This window comes from Petaurus breviceps, unplaced genomic scaffold (genome assembly GCF_028583685.1).
Source record: "Petaurus breviceps papuanus isolate PSGF00001 unplaced genomic scaffold, PetGlider_PUasm1.0 90730, whole genome shotgun sequence".
In the NCBI taxonomy this organism is placed as follows: Eukaryota; Metazoa; Chordata; class Mammalia; order Diprotodontia; family Petauridae; genus Petaurus; species Petaurus breviceps.
In genome coordinates, this window is record NW_027187324.1 from 4,429,431 (window position 1) to 4,448,191 (window position 18,761).

At 34.9% G+C, this 18,761-nt stretch overlaps 1 protein-coding gene across 2 annotated transcripts in view; it reads right to left on the bottom strand.

The window, feature by feature from the left end:
• KLHL1 (kelch like family member 1) overlaps positions 1–18,761 on the bottom strand; it is a 542,636-nt gene that overhangs the window by 55,017 nt on the left and 468,858 nt on the right. For both annotated transcript variants that reach the window (XM_069066773.1, XM_069066772.1), the window contains one exon: positions 2,035–2,197. In XM_069066773.1, coding sequence (XP_068922874.1) covers positions 2,035–2,197 — 163 coding nt within the window. The remainder of the gene's footprint in view (positions 1–2,034; positions 2,198–18,761) is intronic.

An 18,761-nucleotide genomic window follows, 5' to 3' on the forward strand; every position in this document is an offset into this window, starting at 1 on the left:
CCAACTGGGTCACTAACAGAAGAAGCATCTTGCTTAGTCACACAGTCAGTATATTTCAGAGAAAGTACATGAACTCTGGTACTCTTGCCTGAGACCAGCTTCCTTTTTCACTACTCAAAATGCCTCTATCATTAAGATACTGATTACTCCATAAAGATACTGCAAAGAACTTTTACTTACTTACACGAACTGATGCAAAATAAAGCAGACAGAACCAAGAGAACATTCTATACAGTAACAGCAATATTACATGATCCGCTGTGAATACTGGGCTATTCTCAGCAATAAAATGATGCAGGATAATCCCCAAAGATTCATGATACTAAACACATCCAGAGAAGGAATCATGGAGTTTGAATGTAGATTGAACCATACCATTTTCACTATTTTATAGTTTCTCCCTTTTGTTCTGTTTCTTCTTTCACAACATGACTAATGGGGAAATATGTTTAACATGATTGCACATATATAACCTATATCAGACTGCTTGTTTTTTGGGGGAAGGCAGAAGGAAGGAAGGGAGGGAGAGAAATTTAGAATACAAAATATTATAAAAAATGAATGTTAAAAAATATCTTTACATGTAATTGTAAAAAATAAAATGTTATTTAAATATTTCAGCAATACTTTCCTTATATCAAATATGATTCTTTTGTGATTAAGTTGTGTTACAGAAACATTATTCTTCTTATCATAAACTTGGAACGAAAAACAGAGAATTTTTTTTTTAATTTAAGACACCTGGATGGAAGTTTACTTGAGAGACACAAAAAAGTCTTTTCCTGAATATACAGTTTCAATTTTTGATGACTTTGCCAGAAAGAGATTTCCTTTTAAGGATTAAGCAGCAGTGCTGCCAGCAATAAAAATGCAGTGATGTTTAAGATTCACATGCTCATATTTAGACCTAATGTATACTTTATCAAATAATTTCAGTGTTATGTTTTCAGGTGGATTCACATTTAGCTAATGATAACCCAAAGATCCTGTAATGTGAACCCATAAAATCTGTGCCAGCAGAACTCAAATTCTGGAAGGTTCTATCATAGAATTATGAAATCATAAAATTTCAGAGTTAGGAATGGCATTAGAAGCCATGGAGATTGACCAATCCATACCCAAAAAACAATTTGTGCTAAAACATACCCAGGAAGTGGTCATCCATCCTTTGCTTAAAACTACCTAGCAATGGTCTACTCACCAACTCAGGACAAAGTCCATTTCACTTTTGAGTAGCTCTAATTGCTAGAAAGTTTTATGTTTTTCTCTCCTCTCTTCACATCAAGGCTAAATTTGCATTTTTACTACTTCCAACTTGATATTGTTTCTGATATCTGGAAGTAGAATAAGTCTTCAAATATTTGTGGAGAGTAATGTGCCTCCTAAGTCATCTTTTCTTCAGGCTAAACATCCCCCCGTTTCTTTGGTGATTTTCCTATTCTGGTTGCCGTTTCTGTATACACTCCAGCTTCTATCAATATCCTTTCTAAAATGTGATGCACAGAACTGAACTCAGTACTCCAGATCTTGTTTGACCAGTACAGGATATAAGCAGATGATTATTCTCATTCCTGAAAACAATACCTCTCAGTACTATACAGCACTGAATTATCTTTTTTGACTGGCATTGGGTTGTAAATGCATACGGAGCTGTACCAGCAAACAAGAATAAGTGATATTTTGGGACAAATTTAACTAAATATAGAAAAATTCATCACCAGTAAATTGGTCGCTGGGCAATTAATCATTTGGCCACTACAAAACCATCAAAAAATCAAAAAACTCTTTGGAACTGCCAGTGGATTTTAGTTCAAGGTATTTCAGTACAGGGGTGATAGTGAAATTCAAAGTAATAAAATATAAAGAAATATATTTTAATTTGTCATTTATCCATGGTGACTAAGGCAGAAATGACAAAATCAAAAACATTTAAATTAGCATCATTTATCTTACTCAGAAATTGTCAAAGAGTAAAATGAGAACCATGATTACCATGCAAAGTATTCAAGTGGCAGAACAAGGTAACCTACTCACTTGCCATTTAATGCTGCCACACCAACTGTACTCCGAGCGATCGACATACTTGCTACAAATGTCCACTGCTGACTTTGTGGATCCCACCTCTCCACTGTGTTCAGGTAGCTCCAGCCATCATGGCCTCCAACAGCATAAATTGGACCTTCAAGTACTGTCACACCTAGCAAAGAAAAAAAGGCATAAATTAATGTAATTATTTATCAGCATGGATAATTCCCACAAAATACAAATACGTGTATAAATGTGTGCATAAATATATACATATGTATTAATACATGTAAGACTATATAATGCATATTGATATGTACATACATGCATACACACACCCATATAGTACTCTGATGTCATTTAGTATACAGTTATTTAGTATAAACTAGTTATTTAGTATAAACTCCTATTGCGAAGAAATAATTACAAAGGGAATATTGCAGAACATGCTATAACATGAATTGAACAGCCTCATTTAAATGAATATTAACTTTATTAAAGGAAAATATATACAATATAGATATGTGTTGTGATAGGATAATAATTTTTCAGTTTAACTATAATAGAACTGTTTGGTAGAGCAAATAACCTTATGGTTCCCTGATCTCACATATTTCTACCTGCCATACAAATTATTGGGCCATGGGAAAAGATACAAGGAATGGCATCACTTTGTGGAGTTGTTGGAGCCTGAGTAAGAGATATCATAATTAAGTTATGGTTAGATGCAGTCATATTAGAAACAATAAAAGAATTGTGTGACTATTTCAAGGACTTACATAAACTAACACTTAAAATATTTTAGCAATATTTCAGATGAATTCAAAAGATAAGGCCACAAATGGAATCCTGCTGATACACTGTATTCTATGTACATCATGGTAATTGCTTTAAACCTTAGAAAAATAAGAGTTTCATAAATGAAATCCATAATTCAAAAAAGTGGGAATAATTATAAACAGGGGGAAAATGAATGGAGAATGTCTTCTGTCCAAACTATAATATACATATGGATAAACCATCTCTTAAGTTTTTCTATTAGTACATTTATCTTGGGCAGGCACTGCAAAATGATAATGAGACTATGATTATGAGTGAGTGATGGAAGTGATAAGAGAAGAAAAGGTGATGGATTGCTTTGGGAAATTATCCGTTATTTTTGATGACCCTATAATCTGTAACCTAGAGCCCCCCCCCCCCAAGCCTATAGGTTCAGACCCAATAGATTCAATACTGGACATTGACCCATCAAAGGTCATTATCTTTCTTTGGTAACTATTGGTTTAAAAAAAAAGTTCTTCAGGTGCTGAGTGAGTATTCAAGGTAACACATGCAAATTAGGTTTGAAGAGAGATTTTATTTCATACCCATAGAAAAGGCAGATAACATAAAGACTCACAAGAGTTTGTGAAAAGATACAGAAAACACTGAAAAAGTCCATCAGATCCTGCTGGAAAGGAAATGAACTTGGAGTTACTATTAGGGCAATCAGTCCCTGTCATTCTAGTGAGTCTCTTCAGAATATTCAGTTCCACTTTCTGATTTAGAATATCCTACCCAGGGACCTTTCTAAAGCTTAAAAATGGAAACAACCAAAAGAGGAAGAAAAATACTTAAATAACCCATCTCAGAAAAATAAATTGGACAAACCATCAGTGAACTCCCCAGGAAAAAATCTCCAGAGCCAGATGGACTTACAAATGAATTCTATCAAACATATAAAGAACAATTAATTTGAAAACTGGCAGACTCCCACCAAATTATTTTTAAGATACAAATATGGTATTGATACCTAAACCAAAAAGAGCTAAAACAGAGAAATAAAATTATAGGCCAATTTCCCCAATGAATACAGATGAGAAAATTTTAAATAAAATATTAGCAAAAAGATTACAGCAACTTATCACAAACATAATACACTTTGATCAAGTAGGATTTATACCAGGAATGCAGGGCTGATTCAATATTAGGAGAACTACCAGCATAGTTGATCATATCAACAATAAAACTAACAGAAACCATATGAGTATCTGAATACAGGCAGAAAAAGCCTTTTGACAAAATACAAAACTTAATCCTATTAAAAACACGAGAGTACATAGGGATAAATGGAGCCTTCCTTAAAATGATAAATACCGTGTACCTAAAACCATCAGCAAGCATTATATGTAATGAGGATAAGCTAGATGCATTTCCAATAAGTTCAGGGTGAAACCAGCATGTCCATTATCACCACTGTTGTTCAATATGGTACTTAGAATTAGCAATAAGGAAAGGTTAGAATTAGCAATAAGGAAAGAAAAAGAAATTGAAGGAATTAAAATAGGAAAAGAAGAAACTAAGTCATCACTCTTTGCAGATGATATGATGATATAGAGAATCCTAGAGAATCAAGTAAAAAATTACTTGAAATAATAAACAACTTTAGCCAATTTGCAGGATATAGAACAAATCCACACAACTCATCAGCATTTCTATATATTACTAAAACAGCCTAACAGCAAGAGATAGAAAGAGACATTCTGTTTAAAGTTATTGTAGAAATAAAATATTTGGTAGTCTTCCTGCCAAAAAAAACCCAGGAACTATATGAAAACAATTACAAAACGTTTTTCACACATATAAAATCAGATCTAAATAATAGGAAAAACATAAATTGCTGGTGGGTAACCTGAGCTAATATAATAAAAATGACAGTTCTACCTAAATTAATTCACTTATTTAGTGCCATATCGATCAAACTACCAAAAATTATTTTATAAAGCTAGAAAAAATAATATCAAAACTCATCTGGAAGATCAAATATCAAGGGAATTAACAAAAAGGAATGCAGGAAAAGTGGCCAAGCCATACCAAATTGTAAATTGTATCATGAAGCAGCAATCATCAAAACTACTTTCTGCTGGCTAAGAAATAGAGGGGGAGATCAGGGAATATGTTAGGTACACAAGACACAGTAGTCAATGATTATACCAGTCTACTGTTTGATAAATCCCAAGAACTCAGTTTCTGGGATAAGAAATCTCTATTTGACAAAAAAAAAAAACTGCTGGGAAAACTGGAAAATAATATGGCAGAAACTGAGTGTAGATCAACGTCTAAGATTGTATACCAAAATAAAGTCCAAATGGACACATGATTTAGGTATAAAGGCTGACACTATAAACAAATTAGGGGAGCAAAGGATATTTTATCTATCAGATTTATGGAGAATGGAGGAATTTATGACCAAACAAGAGATATAGAGAACATTAGGAAATGCAAAATGGATAATTTTGATTACGTTAAATTGAAGTTTTTTTTTTTTTTTCACAAACAAAGGCAATGCAACCAAGATTAGAAGAGAAGCATAAAACTGGGGAAGAATCTTTTACAACTAGTGTCTCTGATAAAGGCCTCATTTTTATAATACATAGAGAACTGAGTCAAATTTACAAGAATTCAAGTCATTTCCTAATTTATAAATGGTCAAAGTTTATGAACAGTCAGTTTTCAGAGGAAGAAATTAAAGCTCTCAATAATCATATGAAAAAAATACTCTAAATAACTCTTGATTAGAGAGATGCAAATCAAAACAACCGTGAGGTACCACATCACACCCGTCAGATTGCCTAACATGACAAAAGAGGAAAATGCTAAATGTTGGAGAAGATGTGGGAAAGTTGGAACACTAATTCATTGTTGGTGGAGCTGTGAGCTGATCCAACCATTCTGGAAAGCAATTTAAAACTATGCCCAAAAGGCTATAAAAATCTGCATACCCTTTGACCCAGCCATACCACTTCTAGGGTAGCGTCCCAAACAGATCACAAAAATGGGAAAATGACCCACCTGTACAAAAATATCTATAGCAGTTATTTTTGTGGTGGCCAAGAACAGGAAATTGAGGGGATGCCCATCAATTGGAGAATGGCTAAAGAAGTTGTGGTATATGAATGTAATGGAATACTGTTGTGCTATTAGACATGATGAAAAAGCAGGCTTCAGAAATAACCTGGAAGGATTTATATGAACTGATGCTAAGTGAAGTGAACAAAATTAGGAGAATATTGTATGCAGTAACTGCCACAGTCTGCAATGACTGATTATAATAGACTTAGCCCTTCTCAGCAATGCAAGGACCTAAAACAATCCCAAAGGACTCATGATAGAAAATGCCATCCACATCCAGCGAAAGAACTATGCAGTTAGAATGAAAAGTGAAGTAGACTTTCTTTTTTCTTTTTGTTTTTTTCTTTCTCTTGGTTTCTCCCATTCATTATAATTCTTCTATGCAACACAACTAATGTGAAAATGTGTTTAATAGGAATGTATGTGTAGAGTCAACATAAGATTGCACTCCATCCTGGGAAGGGAGAGAGAGAAAATTGAAAACTAATGGATGAGAATGTCAAAAACCAAAAATAAATAATTTGGGGGAAAAAAGAAAGTAAAAAAAATGAAAAAAACTGTGAAGGTTGACTTGTCAATGGAAATCATTTCATTCATGGGATCATAGAATCACAGATTAGAGGTGGAAAATACCTGGAAGATCATTTGGTCCATTCCCTCATTTTGCAAATGAGAAAACTGAGGCTTAGAGAGGTTAAATTACTTGCCTAGTCTTATACAAGTAATGGGCACCAGCGGCAGGATTCAATCCCAGGTTCTCTGACTAAAAATTAAGTGTTCTTTCTTCTATATCAACCTGATTCTCATTTTCCTGGAATTTATATGTTGATCACCCTTATATAGTGTTTTTAGGTCTGCATCAGTTTCTTTATCTGTAAAATGGGCATAACAATAGTACCTATCTCATAAGGTTATTGTAAGGATCAAATGAGATATTTGTAAAGTGCCTGGCATATAATAAATGCTATATAAATATTTATTTCCTCACTTTTTGTCCCACATATTACCGTCTCCCAAACTCACAAATAGAAATTCCAAGTAATAATACATTCTTTTTACTTGGTTACTATGTACCAAGTACTAAGCTACAGGTTTAAGATATAAATGCAAAAAGAAATATAGCCCCTAACTTTAAGATTCTTATATTATTTTTTTAAGTCAAACAAGGTTAAGTGACTTACCCAGAGTCACACAGCTAAGAAGTATCTAAGGCTAGCTTTGAACTAAGGTCCTCCTGATTCCAGCGCTGGTGCTCTATAGAATGCATCACCTAGTTGCTCTAAGAAGCATATTCTGATAGTGAAAGGCATCATATACAGGAGTCCGATGGCCAAGGAGGGAGGAATTTTGGTTTAGAAAATTAAATGAATCTCATAGGGGGGCTAGATTAATAAACCCCTTCCAGTAAAAAAAAAAGTGATATTGTTTAATTATGGTTTCATAACTAGAAGGCAGCTTGCTATAAGGTGTCCAGTTTGAAACTGACTGATATTGTCTGACAGATATTGTCAGCCATTCATGAGTCACTCATTTCTGTTTTGAGTATTATTCTGTTTATTACTCCAAACTTTTAATTGACAAGCACAAATCATATTTTTTCATCCCACCAACCAATCTAAATTATCAGAGAAGGTTGGAATTTAGATCTAGATGAGACCATAGTGGTTATCTAATCTACTCCTTACTCATTTTACAAATTAGTAAACTGAGGCTCTCAGAGACAACCTATCTAATATCAAAGAGCTAGTCTGTGACAGAATAGATCCATAAATCTTATCTCTAGAATGCTCATCTCTAATTTATCCAATACATATCTTTTTTGTCCATAGTTATCTACTTCTTGTCTCCCCTATTATCTTGTGAGTTTCTTGAGAGCAGAGGTGGTTTTTTTTTTCATTTTTTTCTCCTTTATATCCTCAATGCATAGCACAGTGTCTGATACATGAGAGGTACTGAAATGCTTATTGACTCAACTTAAATTCTAACCTAATGGTATTTCTAGTATACAAATATTTTCCCCTTGGTACAGGATCACACTAAATTTAATCTCAATTTTCTAATCATACCTCATTCCAAATAATAGGGATCTTAAGAACATATAATAGAAAATGAAATTAATTTTCTTTATTGGCTACTGTCAAGTTTATATATATATATATTATATATATATATAAAATTCATGAAATCAGATAAAAAAATTAGACTTTGTTTTGCCTACTAAAGTATCTTTTTTATTTTTAGAAGGAAAGAATAGCTATAAGTATAGAATGGGAAATTATAATCATTTTGATTTATTTAGAATGGGAAACAAACCACTATCATATTAATAAGTTTTCACTCCATGAAAGTCACAAAAAGAGACTCCATCTCATTTATGTTCTAATAGCATATATATGGCCTTGTATATCCTTAATTGATATATTTCTATATTTGTTTTTCCAGAACTGGATTGTAAACATCTCAAGGGCATGGTGGCCCTTAATAAATATTCATTGCTAATGATGGTGGTGATTTATTTAATGGCCATGGTAGCAAATATTTGCTACCACAAAAGCAGTGATTCAGTGAATAATGAGCAGTAAAGAGGTAACTTTCAATGCTGTTCAAAGTATAGAACTAACAATAAATAAAATACCAAAAACACTCTCAATGATTTCTGAGTGCAGGGAGAAATAAATAAGATAAAGTAATTAAAGATCCCTAATTTTAATACCTTTAATACTTGAAAGGTACAATAATTCATATTTACATAGTGCTATAAAGTTGCATAATCCTTGCTTCAAAAGAAATTTGTGAGGTATGAAGGAGGGGAGAGACCCTGGATTAAGTGACCAATGTTCATGCTTAAAGTCCTGATTTTGTTGCATACAATCTGTAAAACCTTGAATTAATCAATGAACCTCTCTGGTCCTCAGTCTTCTTATCTATTACATTCGAGCTGGACTAGATAACTAAGAATTTCCCTTTCAGTTCTGAATCTAAGATCTTCTAGTGTAAATATAATTTATTCTGTTCTACAGGTGAGGAAACTGACTGTATAAGAGGCTAACTAATATAGTCAATAAAATAAGTCTGAGATGGAAATCAAGTCCACGTCCCTGATTTCAAGTCTAGCACTGTAACTATTGTGCCATGCTCATTTTCTACATGAAACTGTCATTTTATATCAGCAATCAGTTAATCTATTTGCTAAACACTATGATATGTGCTATAGATACAGTTTCAAAGAATGAAAAACATTCTTATTTTATAGAGCTTACATTCTAATGGGTGTGACAAGTAGATTAATGTGTGTGCATATATACATGCATATATATCTGCAGATATATATGTACATATGTACAAACACACATATACATAAGCTTAATATAAAGTGAATAAAAACAATTGTATACTGATTGGTTAAATATAAGGAAGCTTTGGAGGGAGGTAAATGGGACAATCAAGAGAAATTTCATAAAAAAATCTGGTACAAGACAAAAAACAAACAAACACAAAAACAGGGGCAGCTAGGTGGCACAGTGTATAGAGCACCAGCCCTAGAGTTAGGAGGACCTGAGTTCAAATTCAACCTCAAACACTTAACACTTACTAGCTATGTGAACTTGTACAAGTCACTTAAACACAACTGCCCTGCCTTCCCCCCCTGCAAAACGACAACAAAAACAAACAAATAAAAATAATATGGTGCAAGAGCTGTATCTTAAAGGAAGAAAAAAGATTTTAAGAAGCACAAACAAAGAGAGAGTACATTCTAGGTATGGGAGAAAAGACAGTGCAAAGGCTTGGATACAGGAAATTAGAGGAACAGAGAGAAGTCCAATTTGGCTCAATCATAGAATTTGGAAGGGGGAATAATGAACCCATAAAAATAGAGACCAGATTGCTAAGCTTTTGCAAACCAAAACCCAAAAACAACAACAAAAAAAAAGAAATTTGTATATGAAAGCAATAGGAGACCACTGAAATTGATGAATAGGAGAACCATATGTTCAGATGAGGCAGGAAAATCATTTTGAGTTTATTAGAATAATATAGGAGAGACATGAGGAGCACCTGAACTAAGGTGCTGAGAGCAGAGAAGCAGTCAGAAATGAGAGATATTGTAGAGGCAGAAATAGAAAGATTTGGAAACTGATCTGATATGTGATGTAAGGGAGAGTACAGGCAAGGCTAATGGTGAAAAAGGGAGAGATGGAAAGATGGTGGTACCTTCAAGAGAAATAGGTTCCATTCTGAAATGCCAAAACTATAATAGCCATTTGGTGATTCAGGATTGAAGTGCAGGGGAAACACTGGGTCTGAATGTAAAGCAACATATACACTTATATGCATGTAGATATAAGTCTCTTGTATAGGGATGTCAGTAACTATGCAAGCTGATGGAGTTAAGAATAGAGGAAAAGTGTGAAGTGAGAAAGGAAGAAGGCCGAGGATAGAACTTACAGGAAATCACACAGTTGGGGGGCTGACAAGTCATCAGAGGAGACTGAGAAGGAGTGACCAGAGAGGTGAGAGGAGAATCAGAAGAGATAAGTGTTACAAAATTCCAGAGAGGAAAGAGTGTACAGGAGGGCATCACAGTCAACAGTGTCAAATGCAAAAGATTCTGGAAAAAAAATGACTGAGAAAAAAATCATCATAATTTTCACTAAAGATTTTGTTGGTAATTTTGAAAAAAAGCAATTTCAGTTGAATAATGAGGTGAGAAGCCAAATTGCAGATGGTTGAAGAGTGAATGAGAGAAAAAGAGGAGACAGTAAGCATAGATAGATTTTTTTTTCAAGTTTGTCTTAGAAAGGGAAGATGTCATATGGCAATGCCTTGAGGGGCAAGTAGGGTCTGGTAGACTTTCTTTTGGTCTGTTTGTTTTAAGGAAAGGGGGAGAGTTGGGCACACTTAAAATCTATAGTAAAGTAAAATCGATAGCAAGAGGTTTGAGATTTGAGAAACAGAGGAGATAATTGAAGTTCCAAGCTGCTGGAGAAAATGGGAAGAGGCCAAGTACACATGTGCAGGGATTGACCTTGGCAAAAAGAAGCAACAATTCTTTGTGAGAGACTGGAAAGAAGGAGAGAGTGGAAGATGTGTCAGAGGATTTTGAGTTGAAAAGAAGGGGAAAGAGGAAGGTCAAGTCAAATAACCTCAATTTTCTCAGTAAAATAATGGTCAAGGTATTTTCTCCTCAGGCCTGTCAAAATTGCCTCTTTTATTTGAAAAGAGGAAGTATGGAACAGTGTCTATGGAGAGTGAGATAGGAAATAATTAGTGAAGAATAAAATAATTGCCTTACAGCAATACAGTCCACTTGAAATTTAATTACATGAATGTGTAATATACACCATTAGCAACGGTGCAAGATTTCCTCCAGAAGCATTCAATGAACTTGTGAATAGAACAGAATTGGCAAATGCTGAGATTGATCCAAGGCTAAATTTTGGCAATAGGTGAGTAATACAGGGGACCAGATAGTAAAGGATTCAAAAGCAGAGAGCAATACAGAGTTGAAATGGCTAACTATTGAGTTAAGAATGGTAAGAGAAGAAATTGAAGTCAGAGAAAGGGGAATACTAAGAACAGGTAAAGGAAAGTCAATGAGTATAAATAATGTGTTTAGGAAGGGTGAGGCACAAGGAGAGGAAGAATGATGTGAGGTTTTGATCAGATGGAGAATGTCAGAATATCTACTTAGAGTAGTGAGACATCTGAGAGTAATTAGAAGATCTAGTATTTGACCATTCATATGTGTGGCAAGAACCATAAAGAAAGTGGGATCTGAACTGCTGAAGGGAGTATTCAAATTATTGAGATTAAGGGTTAATGAATTATTACATAAGTGCAGGGAGGGGTATCAAAAGATGATCAGTTCATCAGAGCAAGGGATGACAGGATTCAAGGTGGGGATGGTGGGAAGTGTGCTGAAGGAGACCACTTGTATAAGGCAGCACACGGCTGGGGAAGCCACTTTACTCATGATAAGCCAGCACAATTTCAGCAAGGTACCAGCACCAGAGCTGGTCAAGTGGGTAATGATGGTTACTAGGAAGGGTGTGTGGAGAAAGTGGCTTTGAGTTCTTTCTTTATAGTATGTAGTCATATCACTTTATTCTCCATCATAATCCCACTGATATCACTGCAGATAATTTCAATATGAAAATGTTCCCCAAACTGAATAAATTGCAGGTTTAGACTATACATGAATGTCACTTATTAAATATAGGAAACTGATTGCTAACATTTATATAGTGCTTTAAAGTATTTAAGGCAATTTGCATATGAAATTTCACTTTATCTCCCTTGAAAATAGCAATCACTTACTCTCCTAAATCTTCTTAAATGATTCCTTCAACTGGCCCTTATGTAACACAGTAAAAGTTTCCCTCTCCATTCTGGGTGGCAACTGCAAACGTTCCACAGATTGTCAATATTGTTCCTAAGATGGTGCATTCATATTTGAACATGTTACTTGAGATACTGTCTTCACATTGAGGATTTCAATGGAACTCTCAATAACCCATGCTCTAGATATATTTCCATTAATTTATAGACTGGAGCAAGGGTATCAAACTCAAATAGAAATGGGGGCCACTAATGCATACATAAGGGGCCCTGCAGTTGCATATTGACTTAGCTTTAAGATGTAGTGTTCTCTATGTTTTATTGCATTTTTATTTATTTTGTTAAATATTTTCCAATTGCACTTCAATGTGGCTCTAGCCACACTCTGGAAATATGTCCCCTGGGTTGCATGTTTAACACCTGTGTCTAAAATATCTGAAATGCTTTAAAGGATTTATGATCACATCCATATGTATACTCCCTCCAGTGATACAAATCGCAACCCGTCTTGTGTGACTCTTGTACATGTCTCTTCGTGTATTGATTGCAGGGGGTCTACCCTAAATCCTGAGGTGGGGAAGGAAGCTTCCTTGCTTTGTCTTGATATTGGAAGGATATTAGTGGTATATGTGAGCTGACTGTTATCCTTAAATCATGCCATATGAGCATCAGTTTGTCTTAATTCTCTGTCTCGTATTTATTTGATGACATTGTTAAATCTGTTTCAACTTTTTTTTATCATTATTTATGGCATCATACTTACATCTGTCATACTACTCTCCATAGCTTATGAATGTTATTTATTTTAATTCTTTATAGACTGCAGCACTCCATAATTCATAATCAGACAATGTAATTGTGAGATATAAGTATTAAGAAGGTGATACTTTGTTTCATGGAAAAAGTTTGGTGTCATTAAAAGAGGTTTTTTTTTAATTTTCATAAGAAAATCCAGCCCAGCTTTCTCCTTTCCTGTTTAATTCTGCACCAAAGTCACTGTCCATTTGTTATACCTGTCCAGTAAAGGTGTGTGTGTGTGTGTGTGTGCATATCTGTACAGCTACACAGATGGAGAACTAGGTTATGTAACTGTGATAATCTGAAAAATATACATTTTTCATTGTCTTATGTATGTGTGTGAGTATTTTGGTGTGGATGGTTTAGTTGAATTTATTTGAGTGGCAATAGTTCTCACATAGGGGGCTCTGCAGTGTTCTACTGCTTGATATAAATAATACAATTCCATACGTAATTGGGACATCTGGAGGGTCTCACTTTCTATAAAGAATCCCTCTTCAACTGTGATTCTTTGCTGGATCTGTACCCTGACAATGGTGAATACCTTTGGAAAATATACATCTGTCTACTTCATTTCTCACTTGATATTAATAACCAGAAGTCATTAAATAAGGCTATTTCTGTTATTTCTTTCAAGAGTGCTGAAAATTTTTATGTATTCATTGAAGAGACATAGAACTGGAAAAGTGCTGACTTTTGACCTTATCAGATCAAATCTTTAATGTGTGTGTGTGTGTGTGTGTGTGTGTATCCAACAGATAATTTGGAACTGAAAATTCCAAATTTTAAAAAATAGACAACAAATATTAAACATGGTAGGATTCTTTCAGTCATTTATATAATAAATATGTGGTCTGTTATGGAGTAGTACTTGAAAAAAAAACTCCTTTGGACTGGTACTCATCTCAAGGCAACTCTCAATGTGTATGCATGCTATTTTAATAAAAATATATGTAAATAAGAAAGTAGGCAAATACATTGATGTTTGCTGGTGATTATTTTGAAGTCCTTGGCAAGGGATGAGGGAGGAATTATTAGGGCTGAGATTTTTCTCACACATCTGATAGCTTGCCTTTCTTTAGATACTTTGTAAACTTATCCTTCAAAGTCCTCATAATTGTGTACAGCAAGGATATCTCCAAAGATCATTTCATCTAACCCAAATGGTGTTCTGTCTGATCTTGCTTCTCTCAAATGCCATTTCTTCTCCTGCTTCACTATCCTTGATTCTAAAAAAGATCTGTTTTTTTTAAAGGAAAAAAAAATCTCTTCTATCTTCCTTTTCCTGATTGCTATATTCTTTCTGGTTTATTGTTTAAAGGACCTTTGAATGACTTTGCTTAGTGGAGTCTTTTGCCAAGCTTTCTTTAGATGAGTTTTACCCTCCATTGCATCTCTGCATCTCCATGATAATGCTTATAATCTTCCACTTTCACTTTCTGTGAGATTCTACAAATTAGTTTATATTCTAAACTAATATTGCCCTTATCTAGCGTATTTCTCTGCTTGGCAAATAAGTAAGTAGAATGTTTGGCACATCATAAACCCTTATTGAATGCATGTTAATTGATTACTTGCCAAATAAGATTGGGGTTTTTTGACTCTTTTGTTTTCCTTATTGTAGCAATTGATAGGCATCAATTAAATTGCTGAATCATTGCAATTGATGTTTATATTTCTTCATTTGTCTATATCCTTTTGCACAGCCTTCACTCACTTAAATCCAATTCCCTTGAAAGTCATGGCATTACATTCCTCATGTCATGGTCCTCTTCAAGAATGAAGGACAAACAATAACAGCAACAGCAACAAAAATTATCAATTACTTGTTAAGTCAGGTTTAAGTTGTTTTTATTGAATGCTATATTTTTTTTCCCGACACTCATTTTAATTCTTTCCTACAGCTTTATATCAGTTTTTATTGTTGTACTAACAAGTCAGTGGTTTGAATGCAGAAAGATGACTCATTTAGTAATGGTTCCCAAATTAAAAATGGAGTTTTTCCAATACATGGAAATATAACCTATTTCATTTTTTTTTGGTGATGTTATTTGGTCCATAGAACATCCAAGGCCTTTTAAATCTTTTCTAAAGGAACATATTTATCACCTATGGGCACACAGTTTCTGTGTATTCTAAGTCTTTGGCCTTTCTCATTTGTTATTTCTGATCTATATTTCCCAAAACATTTTTCACTGTCCTCACCTATTTCTTCCTTTTCATTAAGCATTAGGTATCGAAATATATATTAAATTAATTTATGTGCTCTCTCTTATTCAGTTCCCTGTAGAATTTCTCTGCCTAATAATTCTCTACAACATATTGGGGAATAAGCTACAGATATTTCTCCAGTGGATTAAGGCAAATGGAGGTTAAGTGACTTGCCCAGGGTCACACAGTGAATTTCTAAGACTGGATTTGAACTCTGGTCTTCCTGATGCTATAAAGTCAAGCACAAGCAGCTCTTCAGACAACTGCTGCTGTGAATAGGTCTAAGGTTCTGATCACATAGTATAGTGAACTCTCTATTCAGCAATAAACTAAAGCAAAACATTCACAGAAACCAAAGAACAGCATTCAAATGATACAACATAACAACTTAGCACTAAAGTGGCCACATATTCTTAAACAAAAAAATATCATTCAGGATACAAGATACAAAATTCTCCTACCCCTAGGTCACATTGTCTTAATCTCATCAGTCAGAAAGTCTTCTTTCTTCTTTATTGGAGACCAGCTTCCAATCATCCTTAACTCAATCATTCTTAAGGGGTACAAAGTACAAAGTTCTCCCACCCCTACGTCACAGTAAATCATGATCTTGTCAGTCAGCACTAAGTATCCTAGGAAAGGTTCTTTCATCTTGGCTCAAGACAGGCTCCTAATTTCCATGGTTCTGGCTCTTGTTGAATTCACCTAATTGTCACCTGGATTCACAGGTAGGCAGCTCTCAGTTCCTCATCCAGCTCCTAGTCCAGTTTCCATTCCATATTGAAGCTTCAGTCCACCTAAAGCCCTTCACAGTTTCTATTTCTGGAAAGACAAAGCTTAACAGGGCCACAACAACATTCATTCACATTGCCAACACCATCATCAATTTTCACTTTCTGCCTGTGAAATCAACACAAATCATCAGTATAGTCCCAGGACCTCTGAAAACATCAGTAAAACCCTCCTCCAGACTTCTGTAAACAGATAAAACGAAAATCCTCTTTCAAGGCTTCTGAATCATCAGTAAGGTACCAAGGCTTCTGCAACAACAGTAATGTCCTCTATCAGCAGACAGATCTGACAATTTAACATCAACACAGACAAAGTGCCAGCACCACAGTCATGCTTCCTCCCAGTTCTGGTCAGTCCCAGCTGTGCTCAAATTTTTATATGGTCTTTAGCTCCTCCCTGTTCTGCCCACTTCTTATGTCCTTACTGTTTTGGTCTTTGGGAAGTCCCTCTCTCTGTGAGCTTCACAGGTTCTGTTTCCAACAAAGACGACATAATAGCAGGCAAGACTCAGAGACACATGAGCTGAAACAAGGTGCTAAGTATTCCTTTGCTTGCCATTAGAAATGTCAAGCCCAGTGTTCTTTCCACTGAGTCACCTATTCTATGAATACATGGTATGCTCTATATAAATGTTAGCTATTGCTATTACTATTATTTTAATTATAATTAGTATTACTGGTGAGGAAAATCTCTGTTTTGGGACTTGTTCTTGTAAATCAATCAGTCTATTGCCAAGACAGAAGATGTACTCCACTGGCAAAAATTAAGAAAACTCCCAAGGAAAACTTAACTTGAGGTTCTGGCTACTCACTTTTTCTCTTACTTTATATTTGTAGAAGCGATTATGTGAAATAAATCACAAGAGAGAGAATTCTGGGAAGAGGGCAGAGCAGGTCATAAAATTTCAAGCTCTCAAAATTTTGCTTCAGCAAAGAGTTAAAATAGTGCCTCTGGGCATAGAGCCATAAAACAAATAAGAATAGGGACAGAACTGAGGTCCTCTTGGGACTTGGAGAAGACCTAAAGACAAATCCCAGGACTAGATTTCCTATCAGTGAAGAATACACACCTCCAGGCTAGGGTTCAACAAATGGCAAGCTGCTTAAACAAGTGGCAAACCCTGGGGTTAGCCGTGTTGGGACAATGCCTCTACCTGGCCACAGGAACTTTTGACCTTGGGAAGATCTAGGGAACCTCTGCTGACAAGGAACACCAGACCCAGCTATGCTGCAGAGAACAGATGGGGTGAGAAAGAACCAACACAAGCCTGATAAGTACAGAAGCAGTGGGCTAGGGATGCCACTGACTGTAGGCCCTTAGAGGAGTTTGGAAGTCTTGGTTTGAGTTTAAGGTCAGAAGGGAGATTTAACTGGCTCCTAGTAGGTGCTTAATATTGACTGACTGACTAATTGACTGACATCAAGTATGATACACCAGATAAGATTCATCAAGCTGATTAAGGAGTTAAGGATACCCCTGAAGTTGGAAATCTGAATGAATGACAAAATAAAAGTGATTTCAAAAGAAATGGGGGAAGTAGAAGAGGACTTTCCTGATTCCCCTAGTTGCTATGTCCATCTCTATTTTGATATCACTATATTTATTTTTGTATATATCTTATATTTTCTTATCTGTAAAGAGATTGTTTTTGCTGACAGAATGTAATCTCCCTGATGGCAAGTATTGTGTCACTTTGTAAACAGACCCCTGGCCAGTTCTTAGCACAGAATAAGTACATTTAAAATGCTTTTTGATTAATTGATCGATTTTTGCTCCCTTATTTTTGCAGTGACCCAATCTGTAATTTTCTTCACAAAGATACCTTTTCCATCTGATTTTGCAGGTAAGGAAACTGAGGCAAAAAGGGTCAAGTGACTTGTTCAGGGTCACACAGTTAATAAATGTCTAAAACCAGATTTGAACTCTGGAAGATAAGTATTTCTGACTCTAGGCCTGCATTATATCTAGTATACCACCTGGAACCAAAACTCTGGTCTTCTGACTACTAGTAGAGTAGGGGTTTCATTATAGCAAACTGCCCTCCTTGAGAAAAGAGAGCTTTATGATTTATATTTCTTACACAAAAAATCGTCCATACTATGGAAAAAAGAGTTTGAGAGACTATTTTCTCTGAAGTCTTTTCTTATCTAATTTATGTTCTCATTTCTTTAAATAACCAAGAGTTTACTCAATGAGCCTTGCATAAAATGTACACCCTAAATCACAAGTAGATAGTTTCATAAAGTAACATTTGGGCTGATAAAATTGAATCAATGAACTTAGTAAACTGTTGCTTCTTCAAGCAATTGGTTTTTATTCTCTTTTTGTTGTGTTACATTCTATTCAATAAGCATTACAAACATTAAAGATGTTAATGAATGAATGGTATGGCATAATGTAATTTTTATGAAGTTCTTCCATTTTCCATTTAGAGAATTTTAAAAAGAATAGAAATGTAGAAGCATTCAGGGTTAAAGATATTTTATAATGGCTTACTGAGGAGGATTATCCTGTCTCACCCTTCTGTGTACTTCACCTGCTTCTTTAGCAAATCATTAGGGAAGCTGCTAAACTGTTAAATCATTTCAGTACTTAAGGGATCAGTGATTTCATTACTTTGGGGATACACAACATTTGCAAATCATAACCCTTCTCAACTAGTCAATCTCTCTCTCTCTCTCTCTCTCTCTCTCTCTCTCTCTCTC